Genomic DNA, 18318 nt, shown 5'->3' on the forward strand with positions numbered 1-18318 from the left:
CTTACCCTCAATCTTTCCCAGCATCAGGGTCTTTTCCAACGAGTCGGCTGAGTCAGGTGGTCAAAGTATTGGAGCTTCAGCTTCAGCAAAGTAGGAAGTCAAGGGTGGATGAATTACTACTGGTGATTAAATAAAACACTTTCTTTTAATCCAAACTTTCTGTAACAAGCAATTTCATTGTCATAATTAGAAAGACATTTTCATTTTAGGAAAAAGCACAGAAACAGGGACATCAATTTGGTACAAATGCAGATGGATCACTTTAGAAACAGTTCAGAATTGAATATTAAATGGCCTTCTGTTTTGTTTTAATATAGAGTGAGGACTGGAATGGGCCATATCTACAGGGAGATTCAGCAGATGTGGACTAAGTGATTGCAGTGTTTCAGGGTAAACATTATAAAAATAAACAAATGAGACAATTAATGGAATGTGATAGAAGGGATGCCTGAATAATTACTATAAATGCTGTGCCCTTATTTTGTCAGAGACCCAGAAAGGACTTTAGCCTCTAGGTCTATTAATCTGGCTTCTATTACTGGTCATAGTTAGTGGCACTTTATGTTCTAAATCATGAATGCATGATTTGTCCTTGATATGCTCTAGCAATTTTGTTTTCTTTCCCTCAAAGTTTGTTATCTCATTGTAGGAATGTAAAATGTATGGATTGGTGATATCACACAGGTGGATGACTGCAACCTTGAGAATCTGACCTGCAGGTAGGAATTTTACCATTTGGGAACTTCACTTGAGTTCTTAGACTGCCAACAGATCAGCCTTAGCTGTACTCTCTATAAATAAAGTTCAGGAGTGACACTTAATTCTGGACTCTTGGAAGATCTTTGACTATGAGATCGACCCTGTTTTCTGGTGCCCTTTTAGGGCATATCTACTGTCGAGAAACAGCTGTAGGGTAAGTTATGCTTTCTGGTGCCTATTTGAATTTTGTTTACTTGATTCACAGAGTATCATATTAAACCGTTGTAGAATAATGAATGTAAGTGTTCGGCATTTTTAGAGTTCTTTTAGATTTGGAGAGTGAGTAATGGAAATAATAAGAATGAGTGATTAAAAAGAAGGAGATAAATGAATTTAAAGAAAAAAAAGTGAAAACAGAACACAGGTACCCTATTTCTCTTTGTTCTTAATCATTTTCTCTGATGATTGTAATGTAGTGATGACAGACATCAATAAAAATAAAGCTGTTTGGTCATTTATCTCAGTGTCATCTCGGTAAGTGATGGGTTACTCTTGTCCTCCTTTCTACCTCTCTGAATTTTATCTTTCAAGTCAGCTCAAGTCCTCCTTATCTTCAGATTTAGTTTCTAGGCAGTGGGAGCTCATGAAGTGGGAGGACTAGGGCTTCAGACTTCAGTCCAAATCCAACTATCATGGCTTTGTGTCCATTTTTGCTCCAAAGTACGTCACTTTCAAGATTCTATGAAGAGCTTTAGGCAGCATTTCTTGAAGAGTGTTTCAGAGAATTAACGAAACAGCCTAATAAATTTGGCCCAAAAACACAGGTGGTCAAGTAAATTTGGGAATCAGAGGCTTAAACAAATTATAGAATTTCTAGGAACTTTAACTAAATTAGTGTGCATTGTAAATCTATAAGAGGGGGTCTAGGTTGCTGTAGCTATCCACTTCTCTTTGATCATCAAACTCTTCCCTACCTTTATTGTTATTTTTTTATGTTGAACAACTCAAAGGGCTATTATTCCTTAGGACACGTACCAGGAAATACTGGCCCAGCATATTATTTTCCCAGTGCCTTTTCATTTTAAAGGACACCCGGGAGTCTACAGATTAGCTAGGAGGAATGAGACTCAAAAGGAAGAATTTTCAGACCATCTGTGGCCAGGAGGCAGGAGAGCTTTGAAGAGCTCACATTCTATCACTTAAGTATTCCTTTGGAGTTCATTGGAAATTGGGTAATATTTGGTTTTAGAGAGTCTAGGTTCTGGTACCTTATTATGGCTCTTTGTACCTATCCCTTCCCCTCTGCACAAATGGGCAGGGCGATAACTACAGAAAGAGTAGGGAAGTCAGCCTACTCAAAGAAAGGGAGAATGGAAACACTTCTGTCACAAAGGAAGGGCTAGAGGAACCTAGCTCTACTACTGCACTTTTTTTAGAGGGTATATATTTGCTTGTTTTGCAACTTCTCTTTCTTGCCAGGATGTCCTTGATATCCTTCATTCCTCATTGTGTGTGCGTAGAGAGAGAAAGAGACACACATACTATGTTTTATCCAGGTCTCAATTGTCCCTAGCAATACCCCAAGTTTGGGCTGCATGAATGGGGTTTGGAGATGGAATTCTGATACATTTCACTTGACGACAAAAACACCTTAGGTCTACTTAAATGTAAATTTGATTCCTTTTTTGAGCACTTATAAGCACCAAATTAATCATTCTACCTTTTTGAAGCTAATTTCTGAAAAACAGGAACAGACAAGATGTACAAACCAATGCTTTATGAGCAGCAGGCATTATTTGGTAAATAATCATTAGCTAAATAAAGGATGATTTTATTGGCAAACTTCCTGCTAGGCGTGGGTATAGCTCTTAATTATCATTTAAATAATATTTCCTTAGGGAAAGTAAAAGCCATTCTACCAACTCCTCATTCTGAGGTTGTGGGTCAGTGTACTATTTATTAGTTTCTTGATTATCAAAGAGAATTATTGACTACTGCATTAACCTCTTATATGTAGAGACGTATAGGCACAGAAAGCAACAGGAAACAGTGTCCAGGTTTTGTTTTTAAGGTCACGTCTGCGGTTAATATTTTTTAGAGACCAAGTTCTTGAGATCATAAAAACAATGAAGAAAAAATAAAAAATCTGGTGGAACTGGAGAATGAAGAACATTTTCAGGTCTCTGTCCTGAGGGGACTTCTGCTTCCCAGAGTGAATAGTTCACAATTAGACATGATGATAGAGATCTCTTATTTTGGATTTGTATCTTGTTTTCTCTGATGTGAATTGTGGAGTCCTAACCCATGGAGCTGGGACCCAGAACACCTGGGCTGTTGTCCCAACTATATGACATTGAGTCATCTACCTTCTCTGCATTTTCCCACTCAGTATGTAGTGGTGATTTAGTTGCCAAGTCATGTCCAACTCTTGTGACCACATGGACTGTAGCCCCCCAGGCTTCTCTGTCCCTAGGATTTTCCAGGCAAGAATACTGGACTTTTGGGTTGTCATTTCCTTCTCCCAGGGGTCTTCCTGACCTTGGGATTGAACCTGGGTCTCCTGCACTGCAGGCAGATTCTTTACCAACTGAGCTACAGACCCTGTTACAGATCCCATTTGATATAATGAGGATAAATACACCATTCTTGTATCTCACAGGTGTTTTATAAGAATGAAAAGAGAAATCAAATGTGAAAGTTATTTCAAAAAATTATTGCCACCTTCAATGCATTATTTCTCCCCTAAATAATTTATAGTGTTAATATTCTGTTATGAAATTAATTGGATCACTTGAATGTCAACTGTGAAAAAAAACTGCCATAGTTTAAAATAATCTCTACCTTCTGCCAGTTTTAATATCTAACCATATGGGGGGGAATATAATACATATGCTGATGCTTGGATATTTTAGAACTCTTCTTGCAACCTCACAGTGATTTCACAATGATTCTGGTCTTGGAGACTTGAGTTAAGATAGATATGAATTAATTTCCTGAAATCTATCCATGCTGAACTGTCCATTTCCCTGGAATGACCTAGTCATTGCCTTGATCTTTTAGCCATTTCAGCTTGTTTTCTGGAAGTCACCCACCATCTTAGGAAAGACAACTTATGTCCAAATTCCCTTTGTCAGCATCCAGGCAGTCAAAGCTATTTTAGAGTCTCAGGGAACTGCTTATTCCATCATGACTGAAGATGTTCAGGTAATTATCCCACAGCCCACTCTTCCAGAGGCTTGCTGATCCGTATGAACTGCAGGTCCATCCTCTTTAATCTCTGGGTATTCTCTTCCACGGAAGGGACGTGTGGGTGCCACTAGGGCCTTCTGAACTCTGAGCCACCCCTGCAAAGTGGTAGGAAGTTTCTGTCCCTCTTTTTTTCACATTTGGTACAAGTGGTGAAGAATCCACCTGCAGTGCCAGAGACCTGGGTTAGATCCCTGGGTTGGGAAGATCCCCTGGAGGGGGACATGGTAACCCACTCCAGTATTCCTGCCTGGAGAATCCTCATGGACAAAGGAGCCTGGTGGGCTACAGTCCACGTGGTTGCAGAGTCAGACACGACTGAGCAACTAAGCACACAGTACAAGTGGGATATGGTAATAAAAAGTGTAATGAAAAGGGCAAAAAAGAGCCTCTGACATGAAAAACAAAGTGCATTCAGAAGAGTGTGACTCAGAGTAGGTAAAAGTAAGATGTTTATTCATTTAGTTTTATTTATTTGTGGCTGTGCTGGGTCTTTATTGCTGCACATGGGCTTTCTCTAGTTGCACGAAGTGGGGGCTACTCTCCAGTTGCGATGTGCAGGCTTCCCATTGCAGTGGCTTCTCTAGTTGCAGAGCACTAGCTCTATGGTGAGTGGATTTCAGTAATTGTGGCACACAGGGATCAAACCAGTGTCCTCTGCACTGGCAAGCAGATTCTTAACCAGTGGACCATCAAGGAGGTCCTCATTTAGTTTTCTTTTTTTTAATAATTTATTTTTGGCTGTGCTGGGTCTTTGCTGGTGCACACGGGCTTTCTCTAGTTGTGGTGAGCCGGGGAGAGGGGTTATTTTCTAGTTGTAGCACTCAGGCTTCTCATTGCTGTGGCTTCTCGTGTTGTAGAGCAGAAGCTCTAGGGCGTTCAGGCTTCAGTAGTTGTGGCAGGTGGGCTCAGCGATTGTATCTCCCAGGCTCTAGAGCATAGGCTCAACAGTTGTGGCACACTGGGCTTAGCTGCTCTACAGGATATGAAATCTTCCCAGCTCAGGTATGGAACTTGTGTCTCTTGCATTGGCAGGTGGATTCTTTACCGCTGAGCTACCAAGGAAGCCCCCTCATTTAGTTTTTGAGATTATCTCAGATTCTGGGTTCCCGGAAAGGGAGAATAAGTCATAAGACAATCACAGGACTGACTGTCATCCTATATTTACAGCATCTGTCTGGCCACAAGACCCATTAATGTCCCATCCCATTTTAAGGCACTGCCAGAATATGGGAAAGATGTGACCCCAATGCCTATAGGACAGAAAGAATGCTTGGGACTAGGTGTCACCATTTCCTTCACAATTGTAGATTCAAATGCATTGCTATAAACCACTCATATGTGTGACTGTGATCTTAGGTTCTATTTGACAAGCAGAATGAAGAAATGTTAGAGAAAAGAATGGAATGGTAACTTCAATGTTGAAACTTATCATACATTGGAAAAGGGAGGTATTTCAACATGAACATCAGAGAAATGGGCCGTGCTCTCCTCTGATAACAAGGCGTGTACTTCCACTTCGTGATTTACTGGAAATTACACTCATTATTTTCTGACTTCTCCAAGCTTCCCTAAGATTCTACAGCCAGTATCAGTGTCACTGCCTTAAGTCAGGCCCTGAAGCCCACCTGCCCATCCCAGCAGCCACTGCCTTACTTAGAAGTATCCAGGAGCAGCTTAAGTTAGCACAAAACAGCCTCTCATGCTTATCCTCTCCCCTCAAGGCTCCCTTGCTGAACTCTGACCTTGCTACCCACAACCCATCCAAGAGCTGTGCTTCATGGCTGTCATTGATGATAGAATCCAGGGACACCTTGATACTCTGACTTACAGCCACCGTGGAGTCTCCCAACCTGCCAAATGCTCCTAGACCTGATAGCAGCCAAGTCTTGTGCCATCTCTCCTGTTCTGTTGGTATGAAGAAAGCCCCCTTTCATCTGGATCACCTGGACAGTGCTGCGCTTGCCTCTGTGACACAGAACTCTTTTTCTTGGGGGGCGGGGGTGGCATGGGATCTGCACTGATTTGCCAGGTCCGTTGGGGGAAGGGGATGAGGAGATGGGGTATTGGGGCGTTAAGGGGAGTGCTGGGGGAGCAGGAAAGAGCCAGGGAGGAGATATGTGGTAGGAAATGATTTCCCCAAATCTGTAATTCTAAAATACAAAGAATTCTGAAAACATTTTTCCCCCCAAATTTATTTGGTGGCAAACCCTGACCTGACCTAAACTCATTTAGGGGCAAAAACCCGACCTGAACTGACTTGCCACTCATTTGTTTCACTGCCAGAAATATTAACATGTTTGAGTAAGAAGCACTGCCGCATGTGTAAAACACACCTTCCTACTTTTCTAAAACTGCACCCCGTCCCCAAATTCTTAATTTGAAACCTAAGGGTTTTCAGTAGGAACTGTGGACCAGTACAGAGAATGAGGGAGAAAAAGAACGGAGTGATGGAAACACGATGTGCTCTCTTCTCGGCCGGGCCTCACAAACTGGTGTCTGCATCCTGCGGAGAGCAAATGCTGGCAACAGCTGCAGCGGCCCTTCATGCTGATCCCTATTCAGACAGGCCCAGACACGTCTCAGTCCCAGCAATGGACACAGCTTGGGTGCCCCAGCTGCACAGACGTGCGGTCAGGAGCTGAAGTAGCTGGTGGCAGACGTGCCTCTGAGGCAGGCACCCCGCCGCCCTGGCTTGACCCAGCCTTGCTGCGTTTTGTAGCTGTGGTTTGGTTTAGTCGCTAAGTCGTGTGGGACTCTTGAGACCCCGTGGACTGTAGCCAGCCAGGCTCCTCTGTCCATGGAATTCTCCAGGCAAGAATACTGCGGTGGGTTGCCAGCGCATACCTCTAAATCCACTTTTTTTTTTTTTGGTGGTGGTGGTGTGTGTGGAGCCGGGGTCGGGGGAGGGGAGGAATGTGTGTGTACCATTCCCATTATGCGCTCTTCTGCTAGTGAGGGCAAAAGGCTTTCTGGCTGGCCAAGTTCACCTGGAGCTGGGCTGAGGCAAACCTTAGGCCGGGCAGTACCATCTTGCTGGAAGCACGAAACGGGAAATAGCAGGCTCTGCTGCGGCAAAATGGCTTCCCCTTTCCCATCCGCCGCGGATGCCCGTGACTCATCCTCGCTCAGCTACGATTCCAGCGTCCCCAGCCCCACAGCCTCTGCCGTGCTGCCCTCTCCATTCCCGCAGGCAGGGACTGGAAATGGAGGAGAGAGAAAAGTCACCTAATGATTATTCATTTGCAAATATATTTTTCTGCATCTTAAAACATTTCAGATTTCTCAAGACGTGGATAACCTCGGTTGCTGAGCACCCTAGTCTAGGAAGCAAACTGAACACTGGCTACTTTAAAAAACCGGCCCATGAGCATGTTTCAAGGTACACAGGTGCAACGCTGATTTTTTTCCTCCCGATGATTCTAGAATCCTGCTCCTCCCAGGCGAGCTCTCAGTCCCAGCTTCGCCTGCAGAGCTGTTCTTCCCCCTACCACACCCCCACCCCCACCCCAACCGGTCCTTGCTGGTTTTGAGTATTCACCTCCTTACTACCCCCGCCCCCATCGCTTTTCTTTTTTCTTAACTGCGCAAGCTGACGCAGGTCTGCAGGAGTGAATTAATGCTCTCCTCTTGATAGATTTGCTCTCAGGGAAGCAGGGGCGTATGCGCCAATAGGAACAGAGGAAGGGGGAGGTGGCGTGGGCCCCAGGGTGAGGAGGGCTGGGAAGGTGGTGTGGGCCCCCGTGTGAGCGGGGGCTGCACGAGGTAGTGAGGAGCCCCAGGGTTAGGGAGGATGGCGGAAGGAATTCTGTAATTAATCAAGGTAGCAGTTCTGTACCTTGGGGTGTTTTGTGTGTGTGTGTGTGTTTTTTGGTTCCTTTTTTTTTCCTTTCAACCAGTTTAAGAAAGAAGAAAGAAAAGCTCCAAGTACTTGCCCGAGCCGCATTTAAAACCAAGAGTTCTTCCCGTGATGCGGGATGACGGGCAACTAAACAGCAAAGGCAACTGCCCAAAAACGGAGGCATTTTTTAAGTGCGAGCCGGAAAAGGTTATGGTTTTACTCCAACCTGTAAGCGCTGGCAGGTCTCAGTGCTGATAATTTCAAGCTTTTTCACCTTGCCTTTAAAAAGAGTGAAAATTATTTCCTAGAAAGAGTTCGTTAAGGAAGAAGAAAAAAAAAAGATAATGTCACAACTCCCTGCTAAATTTGGAAACGCTATGGCTGAGAACCAACGGACTCACTGGGACAGATGGGTATCTCCAGAGCGGTTCTCACAAAGCAGGCCTCGGAGGAGTGCTTTGCCTACTCTATGACACCGTGACACATTTGCTCATATTTACTACCTTCTTTTCTTTCTATTTCCTTTTCCCGGTTTCTCCTACAACGGGATCAGGAAACCCCAGATTCTCTTTCCTGCTTGAACTTTCCTGGCCTTTCCTTCTCCCGGATGGTTCCTTGGTTCATGCTTGAAAATATTGTTTCCCGAAGTTTCCCATTTTTTTACATTTGAGCCCTTTAGAGAAAAAGCGCAAAACATTTTAAACTAAAACTCCCAAAGCGCGTGAAAAGTTATTTTTAGCAAGGATTTGCATTTCTCATTTACCTTATCTGTGATGTTTAGAACGCTGCACGAAGACAGAAGTTGATGGTGCAAAAATAATCTTTTCCTCCCCATTTACTGATCCAATTGGCAAAGCCACTGTTCCAAATAAAACTGAGCCACTTAGATCATAAAATTTAAACTCTGGAAAGCACCTCCGGAGCTTACCATCCTGGTTTTATGAAGGAATCGAAAGCATTTTTATTACAAAAATAATACAATCATTGCAAAAATTGTAGAGAAAAAAATGAAAAACATACCTATTTTACTCATTCTACAATTACGGGGTTGTTAACCATTAACATTTTGTTGTATATCTATTTCTTCCTTTCTTCTCCAGACCCCCTTCTTCTCCTGTATTTGTATGTTGTACCGTACATATATACATACACATGAGCTAGCCTTTTAAAAATGGCACTTACTATTTGATAATCTATTTTTAAAAATTTAAAACATATGATGAACATATTTTCATGTCATCACGTTTCCCACAATGATTTTTTACAAACATCAAAGGATGCTCCTCTTGTTAGCCAGAATTTAAGTTTACATTAAAGGAAGGGGACCAAAAAAAAAAGAAAAACCCACGTTAAATGAATAGTTAATCGACAGCACCACTGTCTACACCTCCTCCTCCTCAACCACATCAAGTACAGGAAGAGGAACAGACAAGGGTTGTGCAGCAGTGAAGCCATTCCCATTTCCATGCTCCTTTTGCAGCTCAGCACGGGAGGGAGGACACACTCGGGATCCGAGCCTGGATCCAAGCCCGCCAGTGAGTTATACAAGCTACTGTGCTGTGGACTGCAAATAAGGTAATTTTGCCCCACATCCCCCAATTATTATGTCTTTCTGGGGTCAGGCCCTGCCTAACCTCAAAGCAGTATCTGTGGTCCTAACAGCTAACACTGTCATCCCAAGCTCTTCTCTTGTCACAAGGCAGGAAATAGACCTAGTCAAACCTAATTTGGTGTTGCCCCACCCAGCACCCTAGTACGCACCCCAGTCTTCCTCTGGCCTGCTGGCCACCAGGTGCTCTGTTAAAAAATCGAGCTAGAAGAGATTAAGAGGGTGGAAAGTAAGGACCCCAGGAGTCAGATTTCAACCTAAGAATGGACTAGAGAAAATTGCTTTGCTGCCTGGAGTTCGGAGAGCTATGGCACAGTGTACTAGAAATGTATATAATCTCAAAAGGAGCTCAGATAGAAAATGTAAATAGGAGCTAGAGGAGTTTACTTTGACCTGCAGATCTGAAGTGGAACTTGTTAAGGGTTTTTGGGTTGTTCTGAAATTTTTCCAAATCTGATTTAAAGTTAGGGTGTAGTGATACCTCTCTTCCACATGTTCATTGACATTGGTGTCAGGATACCGTGCTGGGTGTGACCTACTCTGGTATTTCTTAAGTAATTCAAAAATGACATGCTATAAATAAGAATGTTAATTCATGAGCAAAGGAAATCAATCCACATCAGATCATTCAAGCATGTGCAACCACGTGCATACCGGCTGATACATTTTCCCCTTCAATTAAAATTCGGTTACCTTTAGGGTATTATGAAATGGATATTTAACAGTTGAATAATAATGCCTTAGAATGGCTGAGCACAGGAAATGAATAAATTTTAATCCAGCAGAAACTTCAACTCTACTGCAATTGATCACAAGTAGAAATGTAATTCCCCAAATGGAATTTAACCGGTTCTCTGGATCTTTAGAAAAGTCTGCATATTTTAGTAATCTGATGTTGGTTTTGAGTACTTTGGGGAAGCTATAGTCTGTGTGATGATTAAGGAAACTAGGAAACTGAAAAAATTTCTTTGGTTCACAGATCCCTATAAGCTGCATACACCATTCCCCAGCATTGCAAAATGCCTCACCAAAATTAATTGGAAGAATTCTGCTTTTAAGAGAGAATGGATAAGTGATTTCTGATTTTTTATTTAATATAAATAAATTATTCTGACTAGAAGTAGAAGTATCGACTTCGGCACATTAAATATGTTAACTGGAGATTGGGCTGTAGTCCTGGAAGACTCTCACTGACCTTTAGTGATAGTTCATGTTTGGAAAAAACACATTGCCTTAATAGTCTCTTCTCTGTTCCCTGGTGAAAAGGGAGTATGAGATTGACATATATGTTGTTGTCTCTGCTCAGATTGCCTCTGATGAGGGAAATGATCCATTCATCACTTTGATTGGATATGATGGAAATCTTCCTGTTTCGGGTCACCAACCCCAACGGCTATGTGTTCTCTCAGAGTAAGCTTGACTTTTTCTCTTCAACAAGAATCTAAGGAGATGTGTAGAAACTTCAAAACAAAATAAAAGTGATCTTTCTGTTTCTGATTTACCCTAAACAGAATGCCTTATCTCTTAGTTGTGGCCCAGAATTGAGGCATATAGTGATATTTATAATCATTTCTTTTCCCAGCACATGATATCTTTCCATATTGCCTGAATCAGAGCCTGTTTTAGCTTTTAGGCTGGGCTATTAAGAGTTCAGTGTTCACTGTGAGTCACCTAGGAGATTTGTTCCAATTGTCTCTGCTTTTTTGTGGTAGGATTGATAGAAAAGAGGAGGCGGATGTTACCTGCTGACAATTAGATTGCTGTAAGGATTTACGTAGGCAGTACAATGCATCTGGCATTTTACTTAAAATCTGTAGAAATCCTCTGTAATATCACAAAAAGGAGTTTTGTAGTTTTTCTTTTAAAGTCTCATTACAGAACACCATTATGGCAACTGTGACCCACGTATATTAAAAATGAATCAGAGCTTCAGGTTTATTTTTGGAGAGAGCCAACTACCATAGTGTTTTTCAGTGCGTGTTCAAAAGGAACTTATACAAATACTAGTACTCATCTCATGAGAATAAAGGATTCCACATTCAAGTTTGAGGAATACAGTCCACGGTATCCCTCTTTTGGCACTTCATTAAAAACTTTAAAGCATTAAAAAAAAAAAAAAAAAAACCTTTAGGAGTTCTGAAGTAAATTAGCCAACTTAACCCTATCTTTTCCCCAAATGTTCTATCACAAAACCCTCATTTTCTCCCCACTTTTTTTTTTTTAAATTTTTGTTTTCTGTTGCTCTTGTTTTTTGTTACTATATTGTTAACATTTGGCCAGACTATACTTCTACAGAACATGGTTAGAGGCAGGTATTCATTTGAGGAGATGGAGAGATTATTTACTTCTTGCATCAGTGAGACAACCATGGCTGAGAAGCTCCAAGCAGAACCCTGTGTGAGGACTACTGGTCACTCTGTGGGCAAAGGAGGACACGAATGCAGTTTCTAAGAGGCCTTCCAGTGAGGAAACGAGAGCAATGAACAGAATTCTAAAGGAACATTCTCATCAGACTGAGTAGCCATCTTTTTTTTTTTCCTGTATTCTCTTTCCATTGGATTTTAAAGAATTGTATGTGGGGGAAGACCCAGTCGAAGGTATCTGGAAACCTCAGTGTTGGTGCTGATTCAAACCAGAACTGAGACTCGGGTTTGGAGGTTGAGCACAGGGACTTGCCCCCAGGGATGGTCAGATGTTGTCTGGCCAGCTAGCTATTTGCATGGCTCTCCATTGCTGTCAGCCTACTTAGCCCATTCAGGATTGAAGCTATTTAAAAATCTATCTGAAAAAAGAAAAAAAAAACCCACTTCAGTAAGTTCCGTTCACAGGCTCACAGTGCTGTCACTGAGTTTAAGGAGCATTTAATATAGTTTTGTCTCACATCTTGGTTTTCACATAAGCTGTATCCCAGCTCAGCTTCTGAGCTTCCAGAGCAAAGACTTTGCATGCTGGCAGGAAGGCTCAGGCAGCCCTGAACCAACCACTAGAGGGGGTTGGGATCTAAAAGAGGAGAAGCACTACGTCATCTATGGATGCTTCGAGAAGGAAAACTAAAATGAAGTACAAATCAAAATAGATTCAAAGAGAAAATACTTCCTGCTCTGCCTTTGTTGACTTGTAGCTCTGATTTTTGAGGATCTAATGCCGAAATGCTGGTTGAGGGGGGGCTTCTTTTTGCTTTCAGGCACCAGTTAAAACCCCTTATGTTTCTCTAATCACAGTTAAGCTGAGTTTGATTTTTCCTCATTAGATGTAATAGTGCAGTTAGAAATAGTGTTCCTAACACCTGACACAGTGTCTGGCACATAGAAAGCAATCAATAAATACTTGTAAGACACATGAATTAATGAGAATCATTGAACCAAGAAAGGATACCCTAAGGAGCTGTGACAGGATACGGACAAGTGGCAACTTCATTACTTTTACCAATTTTTTCTTTTCTTTTCTTTTTTTAGTGTCAGAAAGAAATATATCAAAGCATCAGATCCAAAATGTTGAACAATATCCAGCAATTCAGAGTCAGACTTTTTCCTGGGATGTTGTTCGTATTAAATATTCTCAAAATAAGATGATAGGTTGAATATATACTTTGTCCATATTGTTTAGAGACCCTGGGGAGTCCCAGCCTTTACCTGTCCACTCTGAGTTTCTCTAGCCCTGGCCAGGCCATAGTGGGCCCACTTCAGTGGTCATAAGTAACTCCTGTAGCTGAGAAAATGAGGCCAGAGGTAGCCTTGTTGTCGATGGTGGCTGTGATTTCCTTACCACAGAAAGGGTTTCAGAGGTTCTTTGCATTTGTGGGTTTGTGACTTAGAAGTACAGATGCATAGAATCTTCTACTCTTGGGCTCTAAGAATTGGAAGAAATCCCAGAAAATGAGCTTGCTCAACCCCCACCCGATGCAGGAATTCCATCTATAATGTTAAATCTAGCTTTTCTTCCAACAACTCCCACAGAGGGGAGATAATTTAACTTGCTCTTTCTGCCATATAGAGGAACCATGTTTTTAAAGAAGAGAGATGTGTCCAGACTCTTAAGTTAGGTTTTCTGAGTGTGTCTTTAGGTAGTATCTCAGTTTAATACAATGACAATCTTGCTCTGATTTCCAGAGGAGGAACTGGGTGATGCATGGTAACTGCCTCCATACACTGTCCTCCTAAAGCTCACTGTTCTCACTTGGCTTCTTCCACATCCTATCAGAACCTGGAGCCAGCAACAACTCTTGGCTCCGACTCATACCATGGACCCAGTGCCAACTCTGAAGTTGAAGTGAAATCCATAGTGGACTTCATCAAGAGTCATGGAAAAGTCAAGGACTTCAATACCTTCCGCAGCTATTCGCAGTTGCTGATGTTCCCCTTTGAGTATACATGTGCCAAGTCACATAACTTTGACGAGCTGTTAAGTTTCTGAAACTTCATTTCAGCTTGGAAACAAACATCCATGGTGTGGACAGGTTAAGTTTCAGTCATAAAGATAGGTATTGAGATCTGGGTGGACTAGTGACAGGTTACAAAGATGAATGAGACAGAATACATCCAACCTCTGAGAAGACTGTGACTCAGGCAAAGATTTAAAACACTGGTTATGGACTTCCTGAATTAAGTTTTCTTGGGAAATAGGATTTATGAAATTATTATTGCCTTAATGTAGATGAACAGGAGCCTGATTTGACTATCAATTCCCAGGGTACATTTTCTGTTGCTCAGGAAATAACCACTTGGATTTGGACCTGAGAGTCTTGGATCTATAGTCAGCTTCCCTGTGCTAAGCAGTGCTGCTCCCAACTTTGCCTCATACCTTGCTGGTGTCTTAGGCTCTCTCACCCATCATCATGCTGCACTGGTGTATGTTGGGCATGAAACACTTCTCTAAGGTATCACTTGATATCCTCCAACATCTTTCCTGTTTCAGAAATGAGCAAACTGGTGGCAGCCTTAAGTCAGATGACGATGTCTCAGGGGGCTGTTTATAATTGAGAAAGTGCTATCCCTAGCAGAAGAGAATGTGCAAATATTTCCTATTTGGCTTTTAAGCTTGGTTTTTGAAGCCCATATATTAGAGAGAAGCCCTGAGATGGGACCTTTTGGTCCGTTTCAAGTAGATTGTTGTCAGCAGCTAGCAGAAATGGAACAGATTATTCCAATTCAGGTGTATCTTTTATCTCATAGTTCTGTTATGCGATTTTCAGGGTTTGATGATGAATGTTACCACTCAACATAGAATCAGGGAAAAAAGAATGTCAGGGTTGAAAGTCAAAGGTACTTTTGTAGCTCTGTGCATGTGCTAAGTCGCTTCAGTCATGTCCATCTCTTTGTGACCCTATGGACTATAACCAGCCAGGCTTCTCTGTCCATGGGATTCTCCAGGCAAGAATACTGGAGTGGGTTGCCATGCCCTCCTTCAGGGGATCTTCCTGACTCAACTCAGGGATAGAACCCAAGTTTTTTATGTCCCCTGCCTTGGCAGGTGGATTCTTTACAACTAGAGTCATGTGGGAAGCCCTTTAGTAACTCTGCTACTGCTGCTAAGTCACGTCAGTCGTGTCTGACTCTGTGCGAACCCATAGACGGCAGCCCACCAGGCTCTGCCGTCTCTGGGATTCTCCAGGCAAGAACACTGGAGTGGGTTGCCATTTCTTTCTCCAGTGCATGAAAGTGAAAAGTGAAAGTTAACTCTGCTGCTGCTAAGTCGCTTCAGTCATGTCCGACTCTGTGTGACCCCATAGACAGCAGCCAACAGGCTCCGCCGTCCCTGGGATTCTCCAGGCAAGAACACTGGAGTGGGTTGCCATTTCCTTCTCCAATGTATGAAAGTGAAAAGTGAAAGTGAAGTCGCTCAGTCATGTCTGACTCGTTGCGACCCCATGGACTGCAGCCTACCAGGCTCCTCCATCCATGGGATTTGCCAGGCAAGAGTACTGGAGTGGGTTGCCATTGCCTCCTCCGGAAAGTTAACTCTAGATAACCTCAAATTATCCAAACCTGGTGATTTCATCTCTACCAAATAGTCCTCCAGCCCATAATTGGATCACTCCCTGTCTCTAAGGCAGCTTATTCCATGTTGAGAAGGTTAGATTGTTTGAATTCTGTCTCATAGTGAGCTCAAACCCTCTGCTTATGTTTTTCACGTACCGGCCTTGGTTTACCGTCTTGCTCCAGAGAGTAAGCTTATTTCCCTCTGAGAGACAAATTCATTAATTATTTAAAGATTAGTAAACTGCTTCTCCTAGGTTTTTCCTTACCCTAACTAAGTACCCCAGTCCCTTCAAGCTCTCAGAATATGGTTCTAACTCCCCTTACCCTTCTAGTTGCTATCTCACGAATGTGCTTTGCTTTGTCTGTATTCCTCAAGGGCAGCTTCCAGAAGTGAATGTAGAACTTGTGTATGTTAACAAGCACAGAGCAGAGCATGACCATAACTGCCCTCATCAAGCTTATGCAGTTGAGGGTCATATTTGTTTTTTGGCAGTGATATCATGCCATTGACTCATGCTGGGCTCATTGACAGCTGAAACCCCCAGGCTCTCTGAGGATTCTGCCCAGCCAGGTTTCCCCCATCTGGTAATTGTACAGTTGTTTTCCTGAATCCAAGTTCAAGACCTTGAATTTATTCCTAGAAAGGACAGTAAAGCCTCCATCAGTCAAAATTGGAACCCTCAAATAATGGAAAATACTTTGTTGAGCTTTACTTCTTGGAAAAAGAGACAGTCATAGGGAAATAAGCCAATGTAAGGATCACCAATTTAATGGACATAAACTTGGGCAAACTCTGAGATGGTGAGGGACAGGGAAGCCTGGCGTGCTGCAGTTCATGGGGTTGCAGAGAGTCAGACAAGACTTTGCGACTGAACATCAACAACAGGGATTGAGTTAAAGAAAAAACCCCCAACTTCCTGGGTACCTCCTTGGGTCAGTACACATTCTCTTTAGCCCCATACGCCCACTCTGTTTCCTCCCATACTGCTGAATGAGGAAGTTGGTGGCAAAATAATGACCCTGGTGTATTTATTGCAAACACCTGGATGATCAAATAAACAATGAAGGTCTATTGCACTTTCAGAGCCAACAGAAGCGAACTTGTGCTCACTTCCCAGTGAAAATAATTGAAACGAAAACAATGTTATGCTTAATTAACCAGAATCCAGTTCATCAGACTGTCCCTTTTACATTCTGCTATTGGGCTTCTGTTTTTCCAAGAGACAAGCACTGTTCATCCACCTTTTCCCTGGTTCCCTCACTCTAGAATGATGTGCTCCAAAGGCAGCGCAATCTCTGGCAAGCCTGCACAGCTCCAAATACAAAGTGGGACCTCTGTCCTCAGTCAAATGTAGATATCTAATATGTCTTTGCCTACTAAGCTAGTAGGCACCATGTAATTTAGGATAAAAGCCTTTAAATGCCCTGATATGAAATGGAATAGACCTTAAAAAATACATGAAACCCAGCCTTACCCAACATTCTTCAGTGAGGCTAGATCCCTTCCAGGAGATAGTTACTCTGTATTTAGAGCAAAGTTCTGTGTTTCCTGCTAGTTACCCTGTATTTAAGTTCTGGGTTTCCTGCTAGTTACCCTGATCAATGCAAAGAAATAGAGGAAAACAATAGAATGGGAAAGACTAGAGATCTCTTCAAGAAAATTAGAGATACCAAGGGAACATTTTATACAAAGATGGGCTCGATAAAGGACAGAAATGGTATGGACCTAATAGAAGTAGAAGATATTAAGAAGGGATGGCAAGAATACACAGAAGAACTGTACAAAAAAGATCTTCACGACCCAGGTAATCACGATGGTGTGATCACTCACCTAGAGCTGGACATCCTGGAATGTGAAGTCAAGTGGGCCTTAGAAAGCATCACTACAAACAAAGCTAGTGAAGGTGATGGAATTCCAGTCGAGCTATTTCAAATCCTGAAAGATGATGCTGTGAAAGTGCCGCACTCAATATGCCAGCAAATTTGGAAAACTCAGCAGTGGCCACAGGACTGGAAAAGGTCAGTTTTCATTCCAATCCCAAAGAAAGGCAATGCCAAAGAATGTTCAAACTACCGCACATTTACACTCATCTCACACGCTAGTAAAGTCATGTTCAAAATTCTCCAAGCCGGGCTTCAACAGTACGTGAACTGTGAACTTCCAGATGTTCAAGCTGATTTTAGAAAAGACAGAGGAACCAGAGATGAAATTGCCAACCTCCGCTGGATCATGGAAAAAGCAAGAGAGTTCTAGAAAAACATCTACTTCTGCTTTATTGACTATGCCAAAGCCTTTGACTGTGTGGATCACAATAAACTGTGGAAAATTCTGAAAGAGATGGTAATACCAGACCACCTGACCTGCCTCTTGAGTAATCTGTATGCAGGTCAGGAAGCAACAGTTAGAACTGGACATGAAACAACAGATTGGTTCCAAATAGGAAAAGGAGTACGTCAAGGCTGTATATTGTCACCCTGCTTATTTAACTTATATGCAGAGTACATCCGGAGAAGGCAATGGCAAGCCACGCCAGTACTCTTGCCTAGAAAATCCCATGGACGGAGGAGCCTGGTAGGCTGCAGTCCATGGGGTCGCTACGAGTCAGACATGACTGAGTGACTTCACTTTCACACATTGGAGAAGGAAATGGCAACCCACTCCAGTGTTCTTGCCTGGAGAATCCCAGGGACGGGGGAGCCTGGTGGGCTTCTGTCTATGGGGTCACACAGAGTCGGACATGACTGAAGTGACTTAGCAGCAGCAGCAGCAGAGTACATCACGAGAAACTCTGGGCTGGAGGAACCACAGGCTGGAATCAAAATTGCTGGGAGAAATATCAATAATCTCAGATATGCAGATGACACCACCTTTATGGCAGAAAGTGAAGAAGAACTAAAGAGCCTCTTGATGAAAGTGAAATAGGAGAGTGAAAAAGTTTGCTTAA

General features: G+C 42.6%; 1 protein-coding gene across 1 annotated transcript in view; it reads left to right on the forward strand.

The window, feature by feature from the left end:
• Positions 1-9219: 9219 nt before the first annotated feature.
• Positions 9220-18318, forward strand: part of LOC129552645 (carboxypeptidase A4-like) — a 45840-nt gene continuing 36741 nt past the window's right edge. Inside the window, exon 1 of the mRNA XM_088832546.1 lies at positions 9220-9361. Coding sequence (XP_088688672.1) covers positions 9252-9361 — 110 coding nt within the window. The 5' untranslated portion in view covers positions 9220-9251. The remainder of the gene's footprint in view (positions 9362-18318) is intronic.

The sequence above is a fragment of the Moschus berezovskii genome, chromosome 3, assembly GCF_049115385.1.
Source record: "Moschus berezovskii isolate FMDL1 chromosome 3, NW_MosBer_1.0, whole genome shotgun sequence".
In the NCBI taxonomy this organism is placed as follows: Eukaryota; Metazoa; Chordata; class Mammalia; order Artiodactyla; family Moschidae; genus Moschus; species Moschus berezovskii.